We start from the raw sequence: 23,555 nt of genomic DNA on the forward strand, positions 1-23,555 counted from the left end.
TCATACATTCCATGAAACGTCTGTGTACACATGTAAAATAAGAATACAAATCCATGTTCAAATCACAGCAGAAGCTATTTGGTTGAATACAAAACAAACCTTATTGAAATAACGCTGACACAGCAGTCATGTCTGACCCTCAGAATTCTCATTTATGTTGGTGACAAGATGTTTTATCTGCTTTTCATTATTGTGATTTCAAGCATTCATGTCCTCGTAAACTCGGCCTTTACCACAGACTGATGGCGCGTTTTAACGGTCATCAATATCGTAAATCCTGCAACGTTTTGTCATTTCATTTAAAAAAAATATGTATACACTTATAACACTTTGTATTTTATTACTTTTGCATCAAATTACAAACAAGTTACCGCTGCTGTGAGTGTTTCTAATACAGCGTCTATGGGAGTGATGGTAAAAATAAAAATTTCTCTCTTGATTGCCGTTATCAATCTCACTATTTTTTCCCCTCTTTTTGAAAGTTGTGAAATCACTATTGTGGCGTTTTTCTTTTGCTATTTGAGCAAATCGACGCAATCGATTTAATGTATTCTCTCATTCACAGCTATAATATTTAACCAACTACGACTAAAACCCGGAAATGTGAAAAGGGTCCATTAGAGTTTGTAACCCATCAAACAATTTTTAGTTCCCAGAATGTCATTTTTTAAAGGTTTGTTTTAGTTTAGCCAGTAATGTTTTCTTAACGAAAATAGAAGCGTTTTTGGTTAGTAGAACGTTATTCTAATGTTCCCTAATGTTATCCTCTAACCTTATATCTAACCAGGGTTCATACACATTTCTACCAATACATTTCAAAGACTTTCCAGCAAATATACCATAACCTATCATTCCATACAACACTGTATACATGTAAAAAAAAAATAATAATAAAAACACATGAAGATCCTGTGTGATGGTTATAAAGCTCAATTAATAAACGGACAGAATGAATATTAACCAATATCACTTAAACATTGTATTACCAGTATATAAATATTTTGAAACCAATTTCCACAACTTTTCCAAGGCCATTTTAAAACTCCCATGACTATATGAACCCTGAATGATTCAAAAATAAGCCAATTTAAAAATAAAAAAAAGCAAGGACCACACAAAGTATATACTTCTAGGTCTTTATTTCTTAAAAAAAGTCAATTAGTCATTTCCGATTTAAAGAAATTGGTGACAAATAAGATGGAGATACATCATAGAAGTGGTTGGGAGTCATTTAAGGGTCTTTACAGGGTGATCAGCATTGGTTTTCAGCGCTGTACAGTTTCATAGGCAGGGAACAGAACGCTGATGGATGTTATGGGAGAAGGACTTAACCCTTTGGCAATAACATCACAATGAGACAAGCTGACCGTTCTTCCCTTTGAGGACACTGATCATGACGGGGCATGAAGGCATCAATACCATATATAGAAAAGGGCATCTAAAAAGAAAACAAGGCAGCCTGATCTAAATAAATGGAATGTCAATTCATAAAGGAATCATAATTTAAGATGTCCAAACTGTGGCGTCGACACTTAAAAGTTCCTTGAGTAAATAATTACAAAGGTTGACCACAACTTTTGTGCTATTTAAGTGTAAACCTTTATAATAGAAAAATCTGTTAAAATTAACCATTTGTTATAAAGCCCTTAAATTACATCTAAATGTTATGGTTTGAAAAAACAGGAGGTAGAATCAAAAAAAAAAAAAAAAAAAAAAAGCCCAAAAGAAAATAGATAGACAAGCACTTCTGTAACAAAACATTCTGCTGACTTTGTGTTTTAGTCTCCCTCCTCTTCCTCAGATTCAGACTCTGAAAGACAGATTAATTATTATCAGCATGAGAACCATTTTAAGCTCAGTTTCAAATACCCCTTTTCCACCGGGTGCTAGTTCAGAGCCAGTGCGGAGTTGGTTTGACTGACGAGCCTTCTAAGAACCGGTTTGCCTTTCCACATGCTAGAGAGCCACCACAGAGCCTTACACACTGTATACGTTTCTTCTTTCTCAGCAACGCTAGCGAGGCAGTGGGAAACAAACACACCAGGCTTGTTCGTTTCTATTGATGCACATGGCTTTACGATCCTACATCGCCATCAAAGCACAGCGAATCCAATGCATTCGTGCAGCTCGCCGTAATTTGTATTGACAGATTACAATCGAGCCGCTATTAGCTCCATTAGCTGCTATTTCAAAAATGGCGGATCTCAAGTTTCTGTTGGTCTTGGTCACGGTAACCCTGACGCAAGCGGTTCTTACTTCTAGACCAGCAATGTTTTGGTGCTACTTAAAGGACTAGATAAATAAACTTTTGCTGATAATTTACTAACCCCCATGTCATCCAAGTCTTTCTTTCTGCAGTCAAAAAGAAATTAAGGTTTTTGATGAAAACATTCCCAGGGCTCTACATAGCGACCATTTTGGGCGCATTTGCACCTGAAAATTAATGCGTGCGACTGCGAAAATATATTTAGGCACACTGGAGCGAGTGACCCGATCGATTCTCATGAATAGATGTATAATACAATCGGAATAAAAACTAAAACACTGACTGATTGAGCAACTGTTATGTTTCGTGCTGCAATCAACTGCTTTTCATGCCTTCTGTCAGCAGAGCATGTGCAAAAAATGTGTGCGAAGGAATAACACTTCACCGATTGAAACCACGGTCTATGGGTGAAACGGGTGTGACGCGGCCATGCACTTACCAGACGCCTCGCGCTGAAGTTTCTTTGCAGCCAAAATTAACTAGAAATACCACATTTGGATTATCATAAACAAGGTCGGAAATTAACAGGGGCTTGGGGAAAAAATGCCACCAAAAATGAATTAAGAGAAAATAATTTAAAAACGCTCCTGTATGAGTTCTTGATTTAATCTTTATCAGCTGCAGTCCATAACATTTATTGTGTTTAAAAATGACTAGATGCATATGAGTGAGTGCATCATAAATCCATTTTCCAAACCGTGTTTTTATCTTACCCTGAATCACTACGGTACACATACAATAAGTGTTTATATTCTGACTATTCAATTCCAGTTTGGTTCGCAGCGCTGCGGAGGAGCACAGTCCCTGTGAGCAGTAGCTCCGGCTGCAGTGTTCTTCCGCGAGACGCCTGCAGTTCTGTTTATTAAGCTCCAGAGCCCCTTAAGTCACGGACAGCTATTGCGCCGAATATTGGAATGATTGCAAATGTGATACTGATCTTGTAAAAAAGTCCAATAAACAAGTTGATATTAAGTAACAACGTTTTAGCCACAATACTGTTTATTTCGTGAAAATCAAAACTACATCAGAACTGTTGCGCATCTCCAAGCGCTTCGATTTAATGAACGACTCGCACAGACTTGACGCCACCTACTGGCTGTTTTATTTTCATATTTATACTTTGCATGAACTTTTTATTTAAAATAGAAATCTTTTAACTAAGTTTAAGTTTAACTTGTACATAGCCTATTTATAAATTCAAAAACTTATATTTAAAACATTCATACAACATTATTTACCCATGAGCTGCATTAAATCTATGTAAATGTGTCTAAACAGCACTTCAGATAGAGCTGCTGTGCCACTTCTACAGTGTAAAGATTGATCTTTTGATGCTGATTTAATTAGATTGGTTACAGCCTGATTGTGTCTTATTGCTCTAACTGAATTTATTGTTTAAATTAACATTTTAAAAACAACTTTTCTATTTTAATTTACGAAATTGACAAGAGATGATGCATACATTTAATAAGATTAGAAAACATTGCTCTTAAAATGGTAAAAATGCCCCTGGACATTAATTTAAAGGGACAAAGATCATCCTGTAATGGGTAAGTTATAATTGGAATGCGTGTTATTGATCAGAAAGTGCTCCTAAATTTTTGACTGTGCTCCTATTTTTTTTTTATTAGGAGCACAAGTGCTCCTCAAGAAAAATGTTAGCGTAGAGCCCTGATTCCCCAGATTTTTCTCCATATAATGGACTTCAATGGGCTCCAAATGACAGTTTCAGTGCAGCTTAAAAAGGCTTTAAACGGTACCAGACGATGAATAAGGGTCTCATCTAGCGAAACAGTTTTAAGCGAGAAACTGAGCAGTATTTATGCTATTTTGCCTCTTATCAGACGAACGTGATCATCTGAGCTCTGCCATAACTTCCGCCAAGTGAGGTCAAAATACGAGATTGGTCATAGATGTATACGTAGATGCCTCATTAGCGCCTGCACAGATCAGTAGAATGAGGCATCTACATCTATGACCAGGCTCGTATTTTGACCTCACTTGGAAGTTATGGCTGAGCTCAGAGATGATCACGTTCGTCTGATAAGAAGAAAAATAGCATAAATACTGCTCGGTTTCTCGCAGTAACTGATCGTTTCACTAGATAAGACCCTTATTCATCGTCTGGTATCGTTTAAAGCTGCACTGAAACGGTAATTTGGACCTTGAACCGTTTGGAGCCCATTGAAGTCCATTATATGGAGAAAAATCCCGGAAGGTTTTCATAAAAATTTCTTTTCGACTGAAGAAAGAAAGGTTTAAGACATGGACATCTTGGATGACATGGGGGTGAGTAAATTCAGCAAAAGTTTATTCATAAGTGAACTAATCCTTTAAGAACCACTTTTCCTGGTTCGGAGCTGGTGCTTTGGGTGTGGAAAGACAAAGAACCGATTTGAAACTAGACTCTGGCTCCAAACAAGCTCTAGTTTCCTCACTGGAAAAGGGGTAAAGGAAAAAAAATCTGCTTACCCTCCTCAGCATTTTTCAGCCATTCTACAAACTTCTTCATCTGCTCCAGGAAGACACTCTTTCCCTTGGCCACGTGGGCTTCTGTGTACCACTTCAGAATAACCTCCTCACTCAAAACATCAGCTACAGGCAGACAAAACAAGAAAAAAAAAGCTTTAAAAACACTGATATAACCTCTGTACAGTATTCCACTAGCTAGGTAACGTTTTTGTAAATCTACCATAGTTCAAGACAGAAGACACACCTTTGTAAAGCAGCACCACAATCTTCTGGAAGGCCTTCATGAAGTGGATATTGTCGTAGCAGTACTCCTGGATCTTCAGCAGGAGGGTGAGCTCAGACAGGCCTTGGGAGGTGAAGGCCTTCAGCAGTGGGCTGTATTGCTGCAAAACAAGATGGCAGGAAATATTACTCCAGGTAATTAGGGATGAAACTATTACCGGTTTCACGATAAAATTTAGTGACGGTTAGTAATATCGTATAAAATTTAACTATCATTAAAACCGCGTGTGATTATCACGATTGTGAAAACTTGCGGTAAATCTTGTACAGTCAGCGTCAGTCTGGCGCAGCGCACAACACTTTTTTGAATGAGAAGAAATGGCAGAAGGCAGTGACAGCGCCGGGAGATTTTTCAGACTTCTAAAAGGACCAAATCTGAGGTGTGGTCATATTTTGGCTTTTACAAGAGTTCTGAGGGAAACTTAATCAAAGATGGTCACCCTGTCAGCAGAACATGCCAGAAGAAAGTCACTGTAATAGGGGAAACACTTCAAATCTGCGAACGCAAGGCAAGTGGACTTTGACCTCAACGTGAAGCAAACGAACAAATTCAGACAAGACTAGGGTGACATTCAAGGGATAATCAGGGCTTGACATTAACAACCACCATTAGCGGGTATAACGTTATTTCGGCTGCATACTATTGCCACTCTGGTGGTTGAACTTATTATAGTCTTCTCAAAAGCTATCTGTTATAATCGCGTTGCGCATTAACCACTTACACGTGTTTCTATTGAGTTTATGAATGCAATGTCTCATAATCAGAGGCGTTCAGATCAGCCAGAGTTTTGTTCAGAGCGCGCGCCGCTCACTCGCGGAAATCTGAACTTAAAGCGGCGATAAACGTGCGATGTACGCAGGAGATTCACTCATCATACTGTGGTTGACTGTTTTTGTTCTATTTCAGCAGCGAAAATGGTTTCAAACAAACACAGCAGAACCACAGCGCATCTGATATGACTGGCATAACGCTGGCGAATTAAGGGACCGTCTCTAAAGTTACACACAACACTGGTAACTTTATACGTGTTTCTGACTTCAATAGCATTTGAAGAGAATGAGTCATAAAACTGACTGTAAAGTGTTCATCTAGGTGTCAGGTATGATGCACACCTTTTGATATTTAATAAAATAAACTGTCAAATCATATGGAAATATGGATATGCATTATTTCACTAGGATACTGTTTGGGCTCTAACACAATATGCTGATTTAAATGCATCATTGCTGAACACTGTAAATATATTCTCAAGCAATATTCTCAGAGATATTAGAGATTATATTTACGACAAATTATTATTTATGCGTTATGCGTTGCTATTGACGACGACCATTATAAGGAAGGAAATCCCACAGAATAGAATCTAGCTTAAAAAAGTGCATAGAGCTGTTAATTTATTTTGTTGTTTGTTGATTTTCAAATATAAAACTTGTTGAAAAGTTTTAAGTGTGTGCATCTGTTCTTTTTGAACACTTTCATCTCATTTGAACAAAACCGTGATAATATGGGTCACTATAATCGTGATGTTAAATTTCCATACGGTTTCATCCCTACAGGTAATAATAAAAGCAAGCAATGCCGTTTCCATGGGCGGTGTAGATACCTTCAAGTGTTTGATGGCTTGCTCTGTGACGAGCTCCTCCTTTTTATTCCACTCGACGGCGCTCATGACACTGGTCCACACGATGCCGATCATTGTCTGCTCAGAGATGCTCGTTTTCTTCATCTCCTCACGAACGTAGGCAATGATCTGGGGAACAAAAACACATTAGCCAAATACGGGCCAAAATTGACGATAAAGTTACCCGAAATCATAGTATTTGGGTTTTGAATCTATAGATTGAAAGTGGCCCAGTTGTTGACGAGGCACAAACTCACGTCTTTGAGGGTCTCGCCGCGGGACATCTGCTCTTGCAGCTCTTTCTGAAGCTCTTTGCGCGCTCCAATGGACTGCTGGTTGCGAGCGAAGTCCGAGAGCTCCTTCAGCCCGGCGTCGGTGAAATATTTTGAGAAGTGTTCGCAGCTGCGCTTGTTGGCAGGGAACAGCTCCTGTTTTGGGCAAGAGGATGACCGGTTTTATATAAAAAATAAAAAAAGGGGGTCCACTTGGATCCAAAACTTTGACAAGTACCTCAGACATGAGTAGGTATGATAATAGCCTCGGGTAACTTAAAGCTACACTGTGAGATATACCTTTTCACCGCTAGATGGGGGATAATATGACCATCCAGTGAATATTAGTTTCTTTTCCTCTCAATTCCGATTTAGTTTTAACTCCTACGGTGGCCGATTTAGTCCAAGATTAATATGGCTTCCAGTTCGACCTCGTCCACATTCGACACGGTGCCATCGAGTGATAAAACGCGAAAGGTGAAGCTTGAATTCACGGTTATGTCCCTCTTTGGCTGATGTACTTTCAAGATGGAGGGGCAACATGTCGACCCGCATTCGAACCCATTACCGTATGTATTTTCAATGGCATATTATAAACTTACGAGAATACTTTATTACTTGAAAGTAGTAAATATACATTAATGAGCACATTTTTCAAAGAACTAAGTGTTTTTAGCTAAGAATAAACTAAAAAAAGTTACACAGTGTAGCTTTAATGAATGCTTTTACCGAATTGTCACAAGACTTGAATTCTTTTAAAATACACCAATTACCATTATTTGTTTCAGGCGTTAAATATTCGTATTTAAAACAAGTCAACCCTCTACAATGCGATTAATCATTCGCATGTGACTAAATCTATCACTAGCCCATGGCTAATCATTTCTTAGATGTTACTCAGTGTGTGTTAGAGGCTAAAGTTTAACAGATATATTTTCAAATGCTGAGTTTTGCAGTCAAGGGATCTGTACGGATTTCAATTCCGCTCAACAGATGCAGTGTACCTGTATTTGATGTACCGTAAACTAGTATGAAGGAGCACGACTCACTGCCACTTTGCTGAGCAGGTAAGGGGCGGAACTAATGCGCAAACAGCAATCTCATTGGCTGGCGCTCATCTATTACGGTCCCTGTTTTGAGTTCAGAAAATCAGTTCGAGAAAACGCTGACAATGTGATTAAAGATTGACGAGCTGCTGGGTTCATGAATATTAGTGCGTTATATATTGTTATTATTAGTAGAATGAGTAGTACTATCATCTTTTAATAATATTACAATTATCAGTTTGTTTTTACAGAAACACTGAAATGACCAACAATATCTTAAGCACCACCACCAGTCCAAAGTTTAGTTAAAATTACAAATATGCATTCATAAACGGCTACCAAGTTTTAATTCTAATTACTAAAGTTAATTACATTTATGCATTTGGCTGACGCTTTTATCCCAAGCGACTTACATTGCATTCAAGGTACACATTTTACATTTTGTCAGTTCTTGCTTTCCCTGGGAATCGAACCAATGACCTTGGCGTTGCTAGCGCCACCCTCTACTGTTTGAGCAACAGGAAAGTAGTCATTTGACTACAAGTAGTAGTTATATGAATTTAACTTCATTAAATAGTGCTTATAATATGATATAAAGCTTGACTGACTGATGTTAAGAGCGTACATTCAGATATTTAAAAAGCTATGCCATTTTACAAAGATAAGCTGATTTGTTGGAATCATATATTCATATTTGTATACACACTGTTGACAGGGAACATATGTACAGTCTCAATATGGCGAATATAATGCCAAGGTGTGCGTAGAGGGTTGCGAATTAAATTTTATGTTTCTATGCGTAAATTACTAAAACCTCCAAAATACTGGTGTGTGACTAGTGGCTCACTCTTCAAACTGCAATAAGTCATTGAGAATGAGTGCGACAATTTGCATCTGCATATTGAAAATATCAATTTCCTTATCATTTAAGGTGCACCAAAGCTTGAGCAGTTTATCTACTTAGAATTGCTCGCCCGAGTGCTGTTGTCAGATATCGATTACAGAAAATCATCTAAATGCAGTTAAGAACAAACTAATCAATTAAATCAAATTAGCAAAGTAAACCTAAGCAACTATGTGTTTCCCCCTCAAAAAAAAAAAACTCCAAATATTAAATGGATAGTTTACCCAAAACGTTGTCATTTACTCACCCTCAAGTGGTTCCAAACCTGTATGAATTTCTTCTGTCAAACAAATTATATTTTCAAGAATGTTGGAAACCAAACAGTTGATTGGCTTCAATAGCATTTTTTCCCCGTACTATGGAAGTAAACGGGGCACATCAACTGTCTGGTTACCCATACACTTCTCGTGTTCAGCAGAAGAAAGAAATTAGAGGTTTGGGACAACTTGAGGATGAGTAAATGACAAATTTCATTTTTGGATTAACTACATTTCAGATTTTTCCTTGAATTTAAGTGTTGCATTCCAAGTGGAGTCTGCAGTACGAGATTTACCATCAGCCTGTTGTCCATGCCAACTTTACGCAGCATAGCAGCAACTGAGTTGATGTCTTTTTCGTTGATCCAAGATTTGAAGAGTTTCACCGCGAAGGCGGCAGACACACCTGCAATAAAACCCAGACGACGAGTTAAGTTTACAAATTCTTCACTCGGAAAGTGCTGTCGTTAATAAAGTCGGTCTTTACCTTCCTTGACCAAGTTCTCATTAAAGAGGCTGTTCAGGATGGAGGCTGATATATTGCCATTGGCCAGCAGGATTCCGGTAAGCATGGCCAATTTATTCCTCTCCGACTCGGTGAACCCTTTTAAAAACAGCAGCAGCTGTGAAAGAAAAAACACGAAATTATGGGACTTTCCAGATGCACAATGACACGGTCTTTGTTTAAAGGGGTGGTAAACCATGATTTCACTATTCTAACTTTAGCTAGCGTGTAATGTTGCTGCTTGAGCATAAACAACATCTGCAAAGTTACAACGTTCAAAGTTTAAAGCAAAGGGAGATATTTGCTTTTAAAGAAATCCATTTCTAAGGACTACAGCAAACGGCCGCTAGGCGACTACAGACATTCCTCCAGCAGGGTTCTTGCAGGTTTCAGTGAGTCAAATTTAAGACCTTTTTAAGACATTTTAAGACCATAAAGATTGAAATTTAAGACCTATACGATGCATTACCAAAATTATTTAAATCAAAGAAATAAATTTAAATCATTTTATTATTTCAATGAATTCAGTCATTGAAAAAGCATTCATTTAATTTAGATAAAGCAATGACATTAGTAACCCTCCACTGCCAACAAGGTGCCAAATGCCCAAAACCTTAGGCGCAAAATGAAAATAGGAAAAACAAACTTGCCCTCAAATAGAATAGATTACAAAACAAAATATTAATAGCCTAATTGAGATTGAACAGGCTATTCCAAACTAGGGATGCACGATTTGGGGAAGATATCTAATTGCGATTATTCTGGTTAAAATGCGTTTTTTATTTTTTTTTACAAATGAAAAGTGTATGCATATAACATTTTATATATTAAATGTTTATATATTAATGAGACTAAAATTTATTATATTCGATAAATACAAATATTGAACAATTAGAAATATTACTATTACAATAACATTTAAATTAAAAATAGAGAATTTAAGAATAAATATAACAATATAATAATACTACTAATAATAACATTTATATTTTACAGAAAACTTATTTTACAAAAAAACTGCTGGGTTACCTGTTAATATGCAGACAGCCCATGACTAAAAATCATTAGAAAGTTCTAAAGATTTATTGTAAAAAAAAAAATTGATAAAAAGCACAGATTTTCTTTTTTTTATTGTGATATCAATTTCTTAAAGTCTATGTATTTAATATGAAATATGAGCCTCTTATGCATCCACTGTGGGGGAAAAACTGTACATTGGAGAAAAACATATGTATTGTCATATACATTTATTTAGAGAAAAGTATTATTTTTCATATTTGTTACCCAAACGTTTCATTCACACTGGAAGCCAGAGGGCGCCCTCGAGCAGAAACTCCACATTTCCCTCAGAGAAGTAATCCTTAGCCCTAATGTGAAGCTAGCCATGTAGGATAAACAGAAGAAACGCTTTGACTGATGAAACGAAGACCATAAACACGACTGCATCAAGATATGGTGTATTTGAGTTCTTCAAGCCTTCACTATTTTCATAATTATACAGGCATGCAGTGCTGATTGAGTGCAGACTTTATCACTGTATAGAATAATATAAAACAATGCATGTCTGCCTCATTCTGTCCAGAAAAATACAACGTTATTAAACGTAGACATATTTTGTGGGCAGGTAATTGCATTGATCACGGGATTTGTAGTTTTATCACCGCGTACGTGTACCAACACCAATATCCCCCAGAAAAAACTACAACACACCTAACGAACCTTCTGAGGGCGGCGTAGCAAAGACTCTAGAGCTCCGCTTTGTAGTCTACGATTCAATACTTTTTTGCTACTGTGTAACGTTAATAACTTTCTGCGGCCAGCGTTTCTGGAAATTCACGAGGATAAAACCTTTTTTTTTTTAGACCTAACTAAATGAAATTTAAGACCTCGGATGAAAATCTGGGCGTTTTTAAGATGTTTAAAGGCCTTAAATTATTTGTTTTTTATTTTAGACATTTTAAGACTTTAATACCCCGCGGGAACCCTGTCCAGGGTTGGTGACATCACCAGCCTCAATATTTACATAAACCCCTCCTCCGAGAATATTAAATAAGGGGGGGGGTGAGGCCATTTCGCTGTTGTTGTGGTATAGTTAGGCTGGAGTTGTGTTGCTGCAATGCCGACGTTACGGGCCACAACCTGTAAGTCTGATTTATTTTTCATCGATGCGTTTTCCTGTAATAGGTTAATTGTACTGTAGTAAGGAAGTAAAAAGATGACAACGCTGTTCTGCAAACCAGTCTGTTAAATGCTCATTCATACTTAACGTTATCCGACGAACACCTAACGTTACAAACACTAACGTTAAAATCTCAACAGCGAACTTGGCATTAGTGTGAATGATTCTTTGATTAGAGCTTTTATGTATTGTTTATCTTCAGGCTTGCTAAACATGGTTCTGTGCGTGATTTGGCTAACTTACTAGTAAAGCCAGTGTTTAGTGTTCGTTTTGGGTTAATAGTTCTTGCAACAGATATTTGGCTATAATCGTTCTAAAAATACAAAAGTAACAGTGCCATTCAGTAGCGATCACTATAGATCCGCCGTCTTTACTCTTGAGGACTGAACAGGTTCTGCTCGATCATCTTCACTAAAATGTTCTGGGTCTGATTCGGGCTCATATTGGTATGGTTTTATTGACGCCATCGTTTCTAATACTGACCAAAGCACAGTCTACCGGTAAAGGTAAGGGGCGTGGCGTTTCTGATAAACGTGCACTGCGGTTAGCGAATCACAACACACTGGGCCAGCTAACCAATCTGAGCCCATTGCGTATTTGAGGGACTGGCTTCATAGAACCCGGAAACCATCAGACCGTTTTACAAGGAGGGACAGAGCAGTGTAGAATAAAGGTCAAATATATGAAACAGTGTTATATAAAAAATTTTTTTTTTTTTTTAAACGAAGCATGAACACGTTACAGTGCACCCCACAAACACAATCAAGCCTTCAAAAGAATGTGTTTTACCACCCCTTTAACAAATATTTGATAAACGTAATTTAGCTTACCTTCTTAATCTCCTCTTCAAACCCTTTCTCCAGGTACTTGTAACGCCTGATCAGCTTGTTAAAAACCTACAGCACAAGGGGAACGTGTTGAAACATGTAAAGAGTAAAGCAAAAAGTACCATTTATAACCCACGCGGCAACAGTGCAAGCTCTGAAACGGGAGACTGTTCGCGAGTATATAACGGTGAATACCTGAGCGTACGCCTGCATGGTCTCCAGGTCTTCACTTGCCGTGAAGAGGCAGAACTCCGTACGGGTCAAGTCATCAGACAGAGTCCCTCCTGGGGCTGAGAAAAAGATGCACGCAAGATTCAGTTAAGATTGTTTATTCCAATTTCAGGCCACTGAACTAGCCATAAATGGCTGCTTACCCAGCATTCCTCCAGCCACCAGGATGTCGAAGAGAGTCTCAGCATACCGGCGGTAATCGAGCTTGGCGCCAGAGGCATCAAGGAACTTTGCAACCGCTTCCAAGTCAGTGCCAGTTTGGTTCAAGCCTTGAACAATACTTTCTTGAAACTGAGTAGGGTCAAATCTCTCCTTTTCATCTGCAGGGAAATGAGGGTTTTAAAATAGGCAGCACTTCAAAAAAAACAAAAAAAAGACAATGCTGTTCTTAGGCCAGGGGTCTCAGATGCCATGGACCTCCAAATATGAACATCCTCATGTGAAGGAACCCTCATCCTAAAATGTAACGGGATAGTTCACCCAAAAAGGATCCCATAATTTACGCACCCTAAAGCCATCCAAGGTGTATGACTTTCTTCTCAGACGAATACAATCAGAGTTATATTAAAAATATCCTGGCTAATCCAAGCCAAAATTTGAATCCGAAAAAGGTGCATCCACCCATTATAGAAGTAATCCACACAGCTCTGGGGGGGTTAATAAAGGCCTTCTGAAGTTAATCTATGGGTTTGTGTAAGACAAATATCCATAGTTCACATGTTATAAAGTAAAATTTCTAGCTTCCGGCACTGACTTACGTTTGGACGTAGCGTAATAGTGGCGCTTTTTTCGTAAATTGAATGCGGTCCGCCGGAGACTAGATATTTTATAACATGTTAACTATGGATATTTCTTACATAAATGCATTGAATCACTTCACTAGGCCTTTATTAACCCCACCGGAGCCGCATGGATTACTTTTATAAGAGGTGGATGGACGCAATGCTTGAAAATTGGGTGAACTAACCCTTTATGTGGCAGTTATATACTAGGCATGGGGAAAAATGTATTCTTAGGGCGTTTTCACACCTGAAGTTCATGTTTTGATACTTTCGGTTAGTTTTGGTTTGGTTTCACATTGCAGTTATGTGAGCGCACTAAAGAACATTACATGACACACTGGCGTCCACTCGTCATCATCTTTGTGGGCGGCATCTGGACATTGATTGGTTTGTAAACGGACGTGCGTCTGACGTCAGCGTCTTTGACAAGAATGAATCGATAACGCATATCGTTGCCACTATTGAACAGTGCGTAATTGCTTGACTATTTTCTTTTCGTTATGTTTAAAAGTGGATTGATTCGCTTTGTATACACACATTTCTCATGTTTGTTAGACAAGTGGCTGCTGAGTTTCGGTTTGAGACGCGCTCAAGTTCATGTGCAAAGCATGTGATCGCTCCCGCGATTATTGTCTGCTTTTGACCATTTGCTTCTTATTTATTAAATCCAGGCAGTTATCTGATTAAAATTAAGATACAATTTATACAAAACAATTCACATTAAAGAAAGGCTTTCTAAGCAAAATCATAAAAAATTTCTTTCAAAATCAATTCTGACCTTCTGACATATTGTGCATCTTTTCACTTTTCATAATCAATGTAGCCTAGATGAAATTTAAAAATAACATTACATTTAAACATAAACTTCCTGTAAATGGTCTGAAAGTCCAAACCAAACAGAAAATGCTTTCACACTAGAAACGAACCTTTGTTCAGTTTGATCCGAACCGAGACTACCTCTTTTCATCTGACCAAATTTGATCTGTTTGGTCCGGCGGAGGTTTCACATCTGTAATTTTGATTCGGACCAAACTGAAAAGTCCAAAAATCCGGACCAAACAAGGTAGGTGTGAAAGCGCCCTTAGATGTATCGCGATGTGGACGATTCTGAATCGATTCACAAATGTCAAAAAAAAAAAAATCGAAATGTTGATAACAATGTCGACGCAAAATGTGTTTTTTATACCCTATTCATTAACATGTATTCTTATTTCTGTGCCATAATTATTATATTGATTAATAATAGATAGTTAGCTAATCTTTGTGCTTTGTATATGTGCAATTCTGAAATGCATAACATGTACAAATCAATTTAAATTGTAATAGATGCATTTTCTGTGAAGCTGCATTGAAGCGATATGCATCGTGAAAAGCGCTAAACAAATCAATTTGAATTGAATAGGCGCAACTTCTATGAAGTGAATTGAAGGGGAAAATGACAGGGACAAGAGCCACATTATATACAAATTATGTCAAACTAAACCAATATTTTTTCGAAACCATATTACACGTTTTGGTTGTACTGGTAGTCGCTGCCAACCAGAGGACCACGAACTCTATCACAAATTTGATGGTCAAGGATTTGCGTCCGCATTCTCTGCAGATGTTAATTTCATAAAAGCTTGATTGTGGTATACAGCAAAAATGTAGCTTTAAATCATAAGTCTTGTGTATAAGAGCAGCTGTATGTTACTAGTCATTCAGAATATGCCGAAGTCCACAAGCACTATTGTATGAGAGATGCTGGTACAAAATACTATACTATAACGAAATAAGACAACAAAAACCCTCTCTCCACAAGGCAAGATATTAAATAATCATACAAATAGAAATAAACAGTAATAAGCATATATTTACATCTAGTCTGTCTACATTTGTTGTTTCTACATTTTCATATAATTGTAACTAATTACTTTTATTTAAAATTGATAAAAAAAAATTAAAGTATAAGAAAAAATGAGAATCGTGTAAGAGAATCGTGATCTCAATTCCCATGGAGAAAAATCGTGATTCACATTTTAGCAAGAATCGTGCAGCCCTAATCACTTCCATTAGTTTTATTAACAAAAGATACTGGAAGTAAACTCATTATGGGTCATTACAAATACTTTGCTTTAAAAGTGAGAAAAAAAAGAAAATCTGATAAATACATAAAGATCTAATTAAAAAGTTCAATTAGAAAAAAAAACACGTGAAATAGATACATTTTACTAAGTAGCATTTAGTTAGTTAAGTCTCACTAAAAGATATTATCTTAGTAAAATATTTTATCATCCAGGACCCAGTTGGAAAACCCCTAGTGTTAGGCTACTTACCTCTTTTCCTAGTTTTAAAACGCTGGCCGGTAAGCGTTGGCTTTTGCTGCTTTTGATTATTCATAAAAGACACCTATGAAGAAAAAAATAAAATAAATAAATAAATATTAGAGAACATATTGAAGAACACAAAGAAACCGCATGTAGATGTGACAGTACATTTCCAAAACCATCAACAAGATTCCAATAGAAAGTGCTCAAGATAACACTCTTAATACTTTATAAGCGATTTAAACGTTTAATAATTAACTGGTTTAGTTCATAATTCCAGTTAAACCTGTAGTTATTAATCCAACGTGTAAGCATTCAGTCACGTTGTTAAGTGGGCAAATTATACATAGTTTATTATTGCTCAGATAATATTCGATTCTTACTTTTATATGATATGTCGCTGTATAAAGGTATTAAACTGCATTTATGTGTCATTTTTTTTCTGAAATGCAACTCACGCGCCGGTCTCGGGCTAAAGCTAACCGGCTAAAATAAGGCCTAACCCATGCAAACAGTGTTTTGTAGCCACTTATAGTCACCATTTACACGCATTTCAGACACAAACAAGCGCAAAGCCAATATTTTACAGAATTAACATTAAACACCTGAAACTACTAAAGGTAATATTGTTTATATTTAATTGCCATCATGTCGCGAGCTCCGCCATCATGATTTATACAGCTGACCACTAACGTTAGCCCAAAAAAACGGCCATCCTTTTAAAACGCGGATGTACAACAACTCAAAATGAAGCTGTATAAGCTTATTATACGTATATAAAATATATGGTGGGCTTACCGAAATGAATTCAGATAAAAAACGGCTTTTTGAACCCAAGAACAAAGCAAGACAATGGCAGGTCCAAACTGAACACACAAAAACCTCCCAGATGGCAAGAAACTGCTGCGCCTGCGCAGAAGAAAAACGGGGGGGATACAATGGATCCCTCCATTATAGGGGAGTGCGGGTTTTGGGGTGTTCATTTATATATAAATTATTGCTAATTATACATTTACAACTACTTTTTGTTAATTAAACCAGTTAAATATCATAAAAATGTTCGTATAGAGAAAAATATACTCGCGGTACTAATATATTTGAAAATTAATTAAATAAAACATCACCCCTCCCAGCTGGCAGTGATTCGCAAGCCCAATGTGGGTCATACCATTGTAATTGAGGGGTGTGATTTCTTCTTTCTCGCCAAGGGCAACCCATAAAAAGCATGGGGACAGCACGCAAAGCTTTGATTTATTTTTGCATTATTGTCATTTTCTTGTAAATGACATTTTAGATTTTAAGCTGAATATGAAAGATTTTTTTTTATAAATCAAATAAGTGTCCATTTATTTCGTTGGTAATTAGCCATGTAATATGTGGGATAATAATATTATTGCAGAATAAAACCATTCATGTTGTAATAAAGACAAGTTCACTATTTATTTTCTATGCTTTTTGTTGTTGTTTTTTACATTTGGAATATTATATTTCCAACATCGACACCCTGAGGATCAACAAGCTGTGTAGATGCTGAAGATGAGGCATAGTTGAATAATTTGTCTGTATATGACAGATTGTTGTCTTTGCTTGGTGGTGTTTAAGTTCTGAATCATGTGATTGTGTTGGGAAAAATAATGCCAATCAAAGCACAAAACCTAGTGTTGTAGTCAAGACCACCTAAACCGAGACCAAGTCGAGTTCAAGACCAGCGAGCTGAGACCAAGACAAGACTAAGGCTGGGCGAAACCGAGTCAAGACAAGACCAGATCAGCACTCCTCAAATTCATCTAAAAGATCTACATCTACTGTCTGAGAAATGTCTTATATTTAATGAATAAATACAATTAGAATAGTAGCACTGTTACCTATCAAATCACTGACAATAAAATTCATGGCACAGAAGTTGCATATGAATTGGTACAATTACACCTACATAAATAATGTTCAGATTAATTTAAGATTAAAACATTAACATTATTTAACAGTCACATTTGTTCAAAGCAGCTGATTCATTTATTAACGAAATGTTGCAGAATTAGCAAAGACACCGTTTAAAATGTGTCATTTAATATTAACTTCTTGTTTATTGAACGTTTGTATACATAATATAATTTGCAATCACGCTTTTATTCATGAAAACAGCTCTCTTGCTCTTGTGATATTGTTTAATTATATATATATATATATATATATATATATATATATATATATATATATATATATATATATATATATATATATATGTATATATATATATATATATATATATATATATATATATGTATATATATATATATATATATATATATATATATATGTATATATATATATATATATATATATATATATATATATATGTATATATATATATATATATATATGTATATATATATATATATATATATATATATATATATACGTATATATATATATATATATATACGTATATGTATATATATATATATGTATATATATATATATATATATATGTATATGTATATATATATATATATATATATATATATATATGTATGTATATATATATATATATATATATATATATATATATATATATATATATATATATATATATATATATATATATATATATATATATATATATATATATATAAAATAAATCTCAGAATTTTGTGGGCATTTATATTAATTTTGGGCATTTTTGAGACAATGTATTGATTTTGAACCCGGCAGCACAGTAACAAAAGAAATTAAAGCTGCAAGCAGCATTTAGCGGGGTTCAAGCCTTTAAGGCCTTTAAGCACACAAGCATCAAAAGACATTAGGTTTTATTTAGCAAGATTTTAAACACTGAAATAATAGATGGAAAACTTAAATTACAGGCAATTTACCATAGGAAACATATGGTTTTTAACAGTTATAGCGCCACCTATGGTCCGATCTCTGTAAAGCTTTGCATGCTTGTTAAGGATCTAATGTCACACATGCCCACCAATTTTCGTGAAGTTTTGAGTTGTCCCTTAGAATTTATAGGCTTTTGAGTGTATTTTGCCACGTCTCTTTTCTAAATGACCCTTTTATAGCCATCCAAATGCAAAAGTTCAACTTTCTTTTGATAATTATTGATCTAGAGAGTCCAGAGAATTGTCCTAGACTGGTTTGGTTCCAATCGGGCAAAAAAACAGGGACTAGTTTGCAAAATTTGTGAAAATTGTGAATATTTAATGAACGATTTGATTGACAGCAATGATTCTAGAGGCAAAGTTGTTTAGTATGAGGAGACCTATCAAATGATATCAATATTGTGGGAATATGTGAAACATGACGTGATTACAGAGCCATAAAACTCGTTAGCGCCTGCTAGTGGCCAATTTCTTTAAATTCTTATTGACCTCTAGGGCAATGAGTCAAACATGCCCATCAAGTTTTGTTCCGATCGGCCTCCGTTAACCTTGTCTAATAGGTTCTCAAATTTCATTGGCCAATAGCGGCCATGTTTTTTGAGTTACACCATATTCCTCATAGACATGCATGGTACCTTGGACCAAGACACTGCATACCAACTTTCAAGTCAATCGGACTAGCAGTCGGGTGGTTATAGCCCTTTTCATGTTTCCTTCATGTTATAGCGCCACCAAGTGTTCAATCCTCACAATTATTTTTACTGTGACCAAAGACTGAGCCCATGCACATGTGTACAAAGTTTGGTGAAGATATCTCATTTCGTTCTTGAGTTATAGCCCTTTTAGTAAAATAGGCTCTGAAACAGGCTTCAAACCAGTTGTTCCATTATGCATGCTTACACACACACACACACACACACACACACACACACACACACACACACACACACATTTTTTTTAATGCTATGGTCTATGATCATTTCACATAGATCTTTGTAACTATTAATCAGATTATTAAAAGTGTATTCAGAAACATTGGACTACACACAAATTATGTTGTAGATACAGACATTATAACTATATGATGTTGCAGTAAACATAACAAAATTCCTGCAAGTCTCCTTCAAGATTCACATTTCTCAATGTGACACAATTGTCAGTAGTAATACTTAATAGATTAATTTTGACTACATGTGATGTAAATGTTTAAATAGTGATTTTTTTAAAGTCTAAATATGACTTATAGATCAATTTTTTTGTGTGTAGTACAATAAAATGAACAGCGGGGGGCAGCAAACGACCACTTATTGGCTTATTATAACCAAGACTAAGCCCATACACATGTGTACCAAGTTTGGTTAAGATATCTCATTTTGTTCTTGAGTTATAGCCATTTTAGTAAAATAGGCTCCTCCCACAACATTCGTTTAACATATTAGTTTTGTTCATCATGGACTCACCTTTCTAATGATACAAGACACTTGAGTCTACGACATACGGTTTAGGAGTTATGAGCAGTTAAATATGACTTAGAGATCAATTATTTTGTGTGTAGTACAATAAAATGAACAGCGGGGGGCAGCAAACGACCACTTATTGGCTTAATATACCATTATTTTGATATGAACTCTGTAATTTTCACCTTTTTAACTGTTATAGAGGCAAATATTGTCCGATCTGTCTGAAATTTTTCATGCTTGTTAAGAGGCATAGGATACATGTACTGACTTGTTTTTAAGTAGATCTGAGCATTCATTGAATAGATATAGGCATTTGGAGACACTTGGTCAAGGCCACATCTTGAAATTACACTGTTATAACCATTCAGATGCAAAAGTTTAACTTTTTTTATAATTATTGCTCTAAAGAGTCCAGAGAATTGTACTGCACTGGTTTGGTTCTGATCAGGTCGAAAAATCTATTACTAGTTTGCAAAAAGAGGTTTTTAACATAATCGTTAATATTTAATGAACGATTTGATTGACAGTATTGGTTCTTGAGGCAAAGTTGTTTAGCATGAGGAGATCTATCATAATATATGCATATTATGTGGATGTTTTTAACCCCACCTGATTACAGAGATGGAAAATACCATTTACAGCCAATACAGGCAATTCATCATAGGGAATACATGGTTTTCAAAGCTTTTTAACAGTTATAGCGCCACCTATGGTCCAATCTCCATGAAACTTTGCACACTTCTTCAGCATGTTATGTCACATATACATAACAATTTTAGTGACGTTTTGAGTTTTCCATTAAGATTTATAGGCTATTGAGTGTATTTTGCTACATCACTCTTCTAAATGACACTGTTATAGCCATTTAAATGCAAAAGTTGGACTTTTTTTTGATAATTATTGATCTAGAGAGTCCAAAGAATTGTCCTAGACTGGTTTGGTTCTGATCGGGCAAAAAACCAGGGACTAGTTTGCAAAAGTAGGTTTTTAACATAATTGCAAATATTTAATGAACAATTGGATTGACAGCAATGGTTCCAGAGGCAAAGTTGTTCAATATGAGGAGGTCTATCAAACGATATGCATATTTCGTGGATGTGTTAAACACCACGTGATTACAGTGCCATAAAACTTGTTAGCGCCAACTAGTGGCCGATTTCTTTCAAAATTCTTACAGACCTCTAGGGCCATGAGTCAAACATGCCCACCGAGTTTCATTCCGATCAGCTTCCGTTAACCTTGTCTTAGATGTACTCAAAATTCATTGGCCGATAGCGGCCATGTTTTTTAAGATACGCCAATGTCCTCATAGACATATATGGCACCTTGGATCAAGACACTGCATACCAATTTTCAAGTCAATCGGACTAGCGGTCGGGTGGTTATAGCCATTTTCATGTTTTTTTTGTGTTATAGCGCCACCAAGTGTTCAATCGTCGCGATTGTTTTATCGTGACCAAACACTCAGCCCATACATATGTGTACCAAGGTTGGTAAAGATATCTCATTTTGTTCTTGAGTTATAGCCATTTTAGTAAAATAGGCTCCTCCCACAACATTCGTTTTCTGAACCTTAGCAACCGTGAATCGAAATTTCAACTTTTTTTCGATAATTATTGATATTCAGACTCCAGAGAACATTTCTGCACTGGTTTGGTTCCGATCGGGTTAAAATCCAGGGACTAGTTCGCAAAAGTAGTTTTTCAACAAAATTCAAAATGACGGAAAAATTTGCATACCGGAAATGAAATCGGAGATATACATTATTTACGTCAGGTATTCAGCTTTCCAATGATATAAGACACTTGAGTCTATGACATACGGTTTAGGAGTTATGAGCAGTTTCGCACAATTGATTGCTATAGCGCCACCTATAGGCCAATTTGGCTCATAATTTGATAACCTCTCCTCGATTTTTGGGCTACCATCTGACAAAGTTTCAACGCTCCAGCCCTTACGGTTTGGGCTGCACGATGCGTTTTAGCGGAGAATAATAATAATAAAAACCCTTACAATTACAATAGGGTTTCAGCACTTCGTGCTTGAACCCCTAATAACATAAAGAAGTTGTTGATTGCATTTTAAGCAGTACGTTTTATAACAAATCACATTTAAGCCCACCGGCAACTATAGTTGCCGCAGTGTATAGTTGTAATTTTCCTTCTATATGTTTTTTTTCGAGATATTGTCCATGTTTTATATCTTAATGACACGCTAGCAAACAACCAAATAAAGGATTTCAAGCGGGAAAAAAAGGTATATTAACTTCCTTCCTGTCACATGAGGCTGCCAACTTCCTACTTCCAGGAAGCATAGCAAAGGTAAACCCTCCCAAAGACAGGTTATTTTCATGTTACTAATAAGTATTTTTTGTTGACATATACAGTGAGGAAAATAAGTATTTGAACACCCTGCTATTTTGCACGTTCTCCCACTGTCACATGGTGTTTTGGTGTTGGTTCATGTTCATTGTTCATTGTTCATGGTTTAGTTTTATCTTGTTTTTGGTTACATTTAGTTTATCATGTTATGTTTGAGTGTCATGTTCTCTGTCTTGTTTCCTGGTCTTGTCATGTGACTCCCATGCCCTCATGTGATCTTGTGTTGTCATGTCATTGGTTCATTGTCTCATCACTGTTCACAGGTGTCACTTGTCTTGTCATTAGTCTGTGTGTGTATTTAAGCCCTCATGTTTGCCATGTGTCTTTGTCAAGTATTGAATGTTGTAACCCGCTGTAGGTGAGTGTTTGTCTAATAGGTCCAAGTCCAAGTCCAAGTCCAAGTCCAAGTCCAAGTCCAAGTCAAGATTAAATAAAGAACTGCATTTGGGTCCTTCAACTTGCCTCCAGTGGATACCGTTACAGAATACTTGACCACCATTATGGACCCAGCAGTTGCCCGCCTTTGTCAAGGCCAGCGTCCCATAGAGGACTATATCAAGGACTTTTTATGTTTCTTGGATTTTGAAGGTTTCCAGGATGAGACCATATGGAAAGGGCGCTTTTGTTATGGTTTGGACTCTGACTTTTCAGCCCTCATGCCCCAAAAGGAACACCCTTGCACGTTTTGGCAATGCATTGATTTTATTTTGTTTCTAAGTGGCTCAGATTGGACGGTAGGAGAGGCAAAGGACTATTATAGCCACGTCCACGCTCCAGCCCACGTCCATGCTCCAGCCCACGTCCATGCTCCAGCCCACGTCCATGCTCCAGCCCACGTCCATGCTCCAGCCCACGTCCATGCTCCAGCCCACGTCCAGGCT

General features: G+C 36.5%; 1 protein-coding gene across 1 annotated transcript; it reads right to left on the minus strand.

Annotated features, from left to right (window-relative positions):
• Positions 1 to 317: 317 nt before the first annotated feature.
• bzw1a (basic leucine zipper and W2 domains 1a) lies at positions 318 to 16,858 on the minus strand. Its single transcript, XM_079807958.1, has 12 exons — positions 16,750 to 16,858; positions 15,961 to 16,033; positions 13,007 to 13,183; positions 12,828 to 12,922; positions 12,636 to 12,701; positions 9,609 to 9,744; positions 9,418 to 9,527; positions 6,900 to 7,070; positions 6,625 to 6,771; positions 4,983 to 5,121; positions 4,739 to 4,861; positions 318 to 1,810 (listed from the first exon to the last, which is right to left on the minus strand). The coding sequence occupies exons 2-12, from the start codon at positions 16,022 to 16,024 to the stop codon at positions 1,779 to 1,781; spliced, it is 1,260 nt and encodes a 419-aa protein (XP_079664084.1). The 5' UTR covers positions 16,025 to 16,033; positions 16,750 to 16,858; the 3' UTR covers positions 318 to 1,778.
• Between the last annotated feature and the right edge of the window lie 6,697 nt (positions 16,859 to 23,555).

The sequence above is a fragment of the Gobio gobio genome, assembly GCF_949357685.1.
Source record: "Gobio gobio genome assembly, chromosome: 24".
NCBI classification, from domain to species: domain Eukaryota; kingdom Metazoa; phylum Chordata; class Actinopteri; order Cypriniformes; family Gobionidae; genus Gobio; species Gobio gobio.

Coding starts and splice junctions, on each gene's coding strand:
- bzw1a (XM_079807958.1), bottom strand. CDS start 16,024: ATGAATAATCAAAAGCAGCAAAAGCCAACGCTTACCGGCCAGCGTTTT. Junction 12,923..13,006: donor GGTGGCTGGAGGAATGCTGG/GTAAGCAGCCAT, acceptor TCTTTTTCTCAG/CCCCAGGAGGGACTCTGTCT. Junction 4,862..4,982: donor TGTGGTGCTGCTTTACAAAG/GTGTGTCTTCTG, acceptor GTCTGCCTGTAG/CTGATGTTTTGAGTGAGGAG.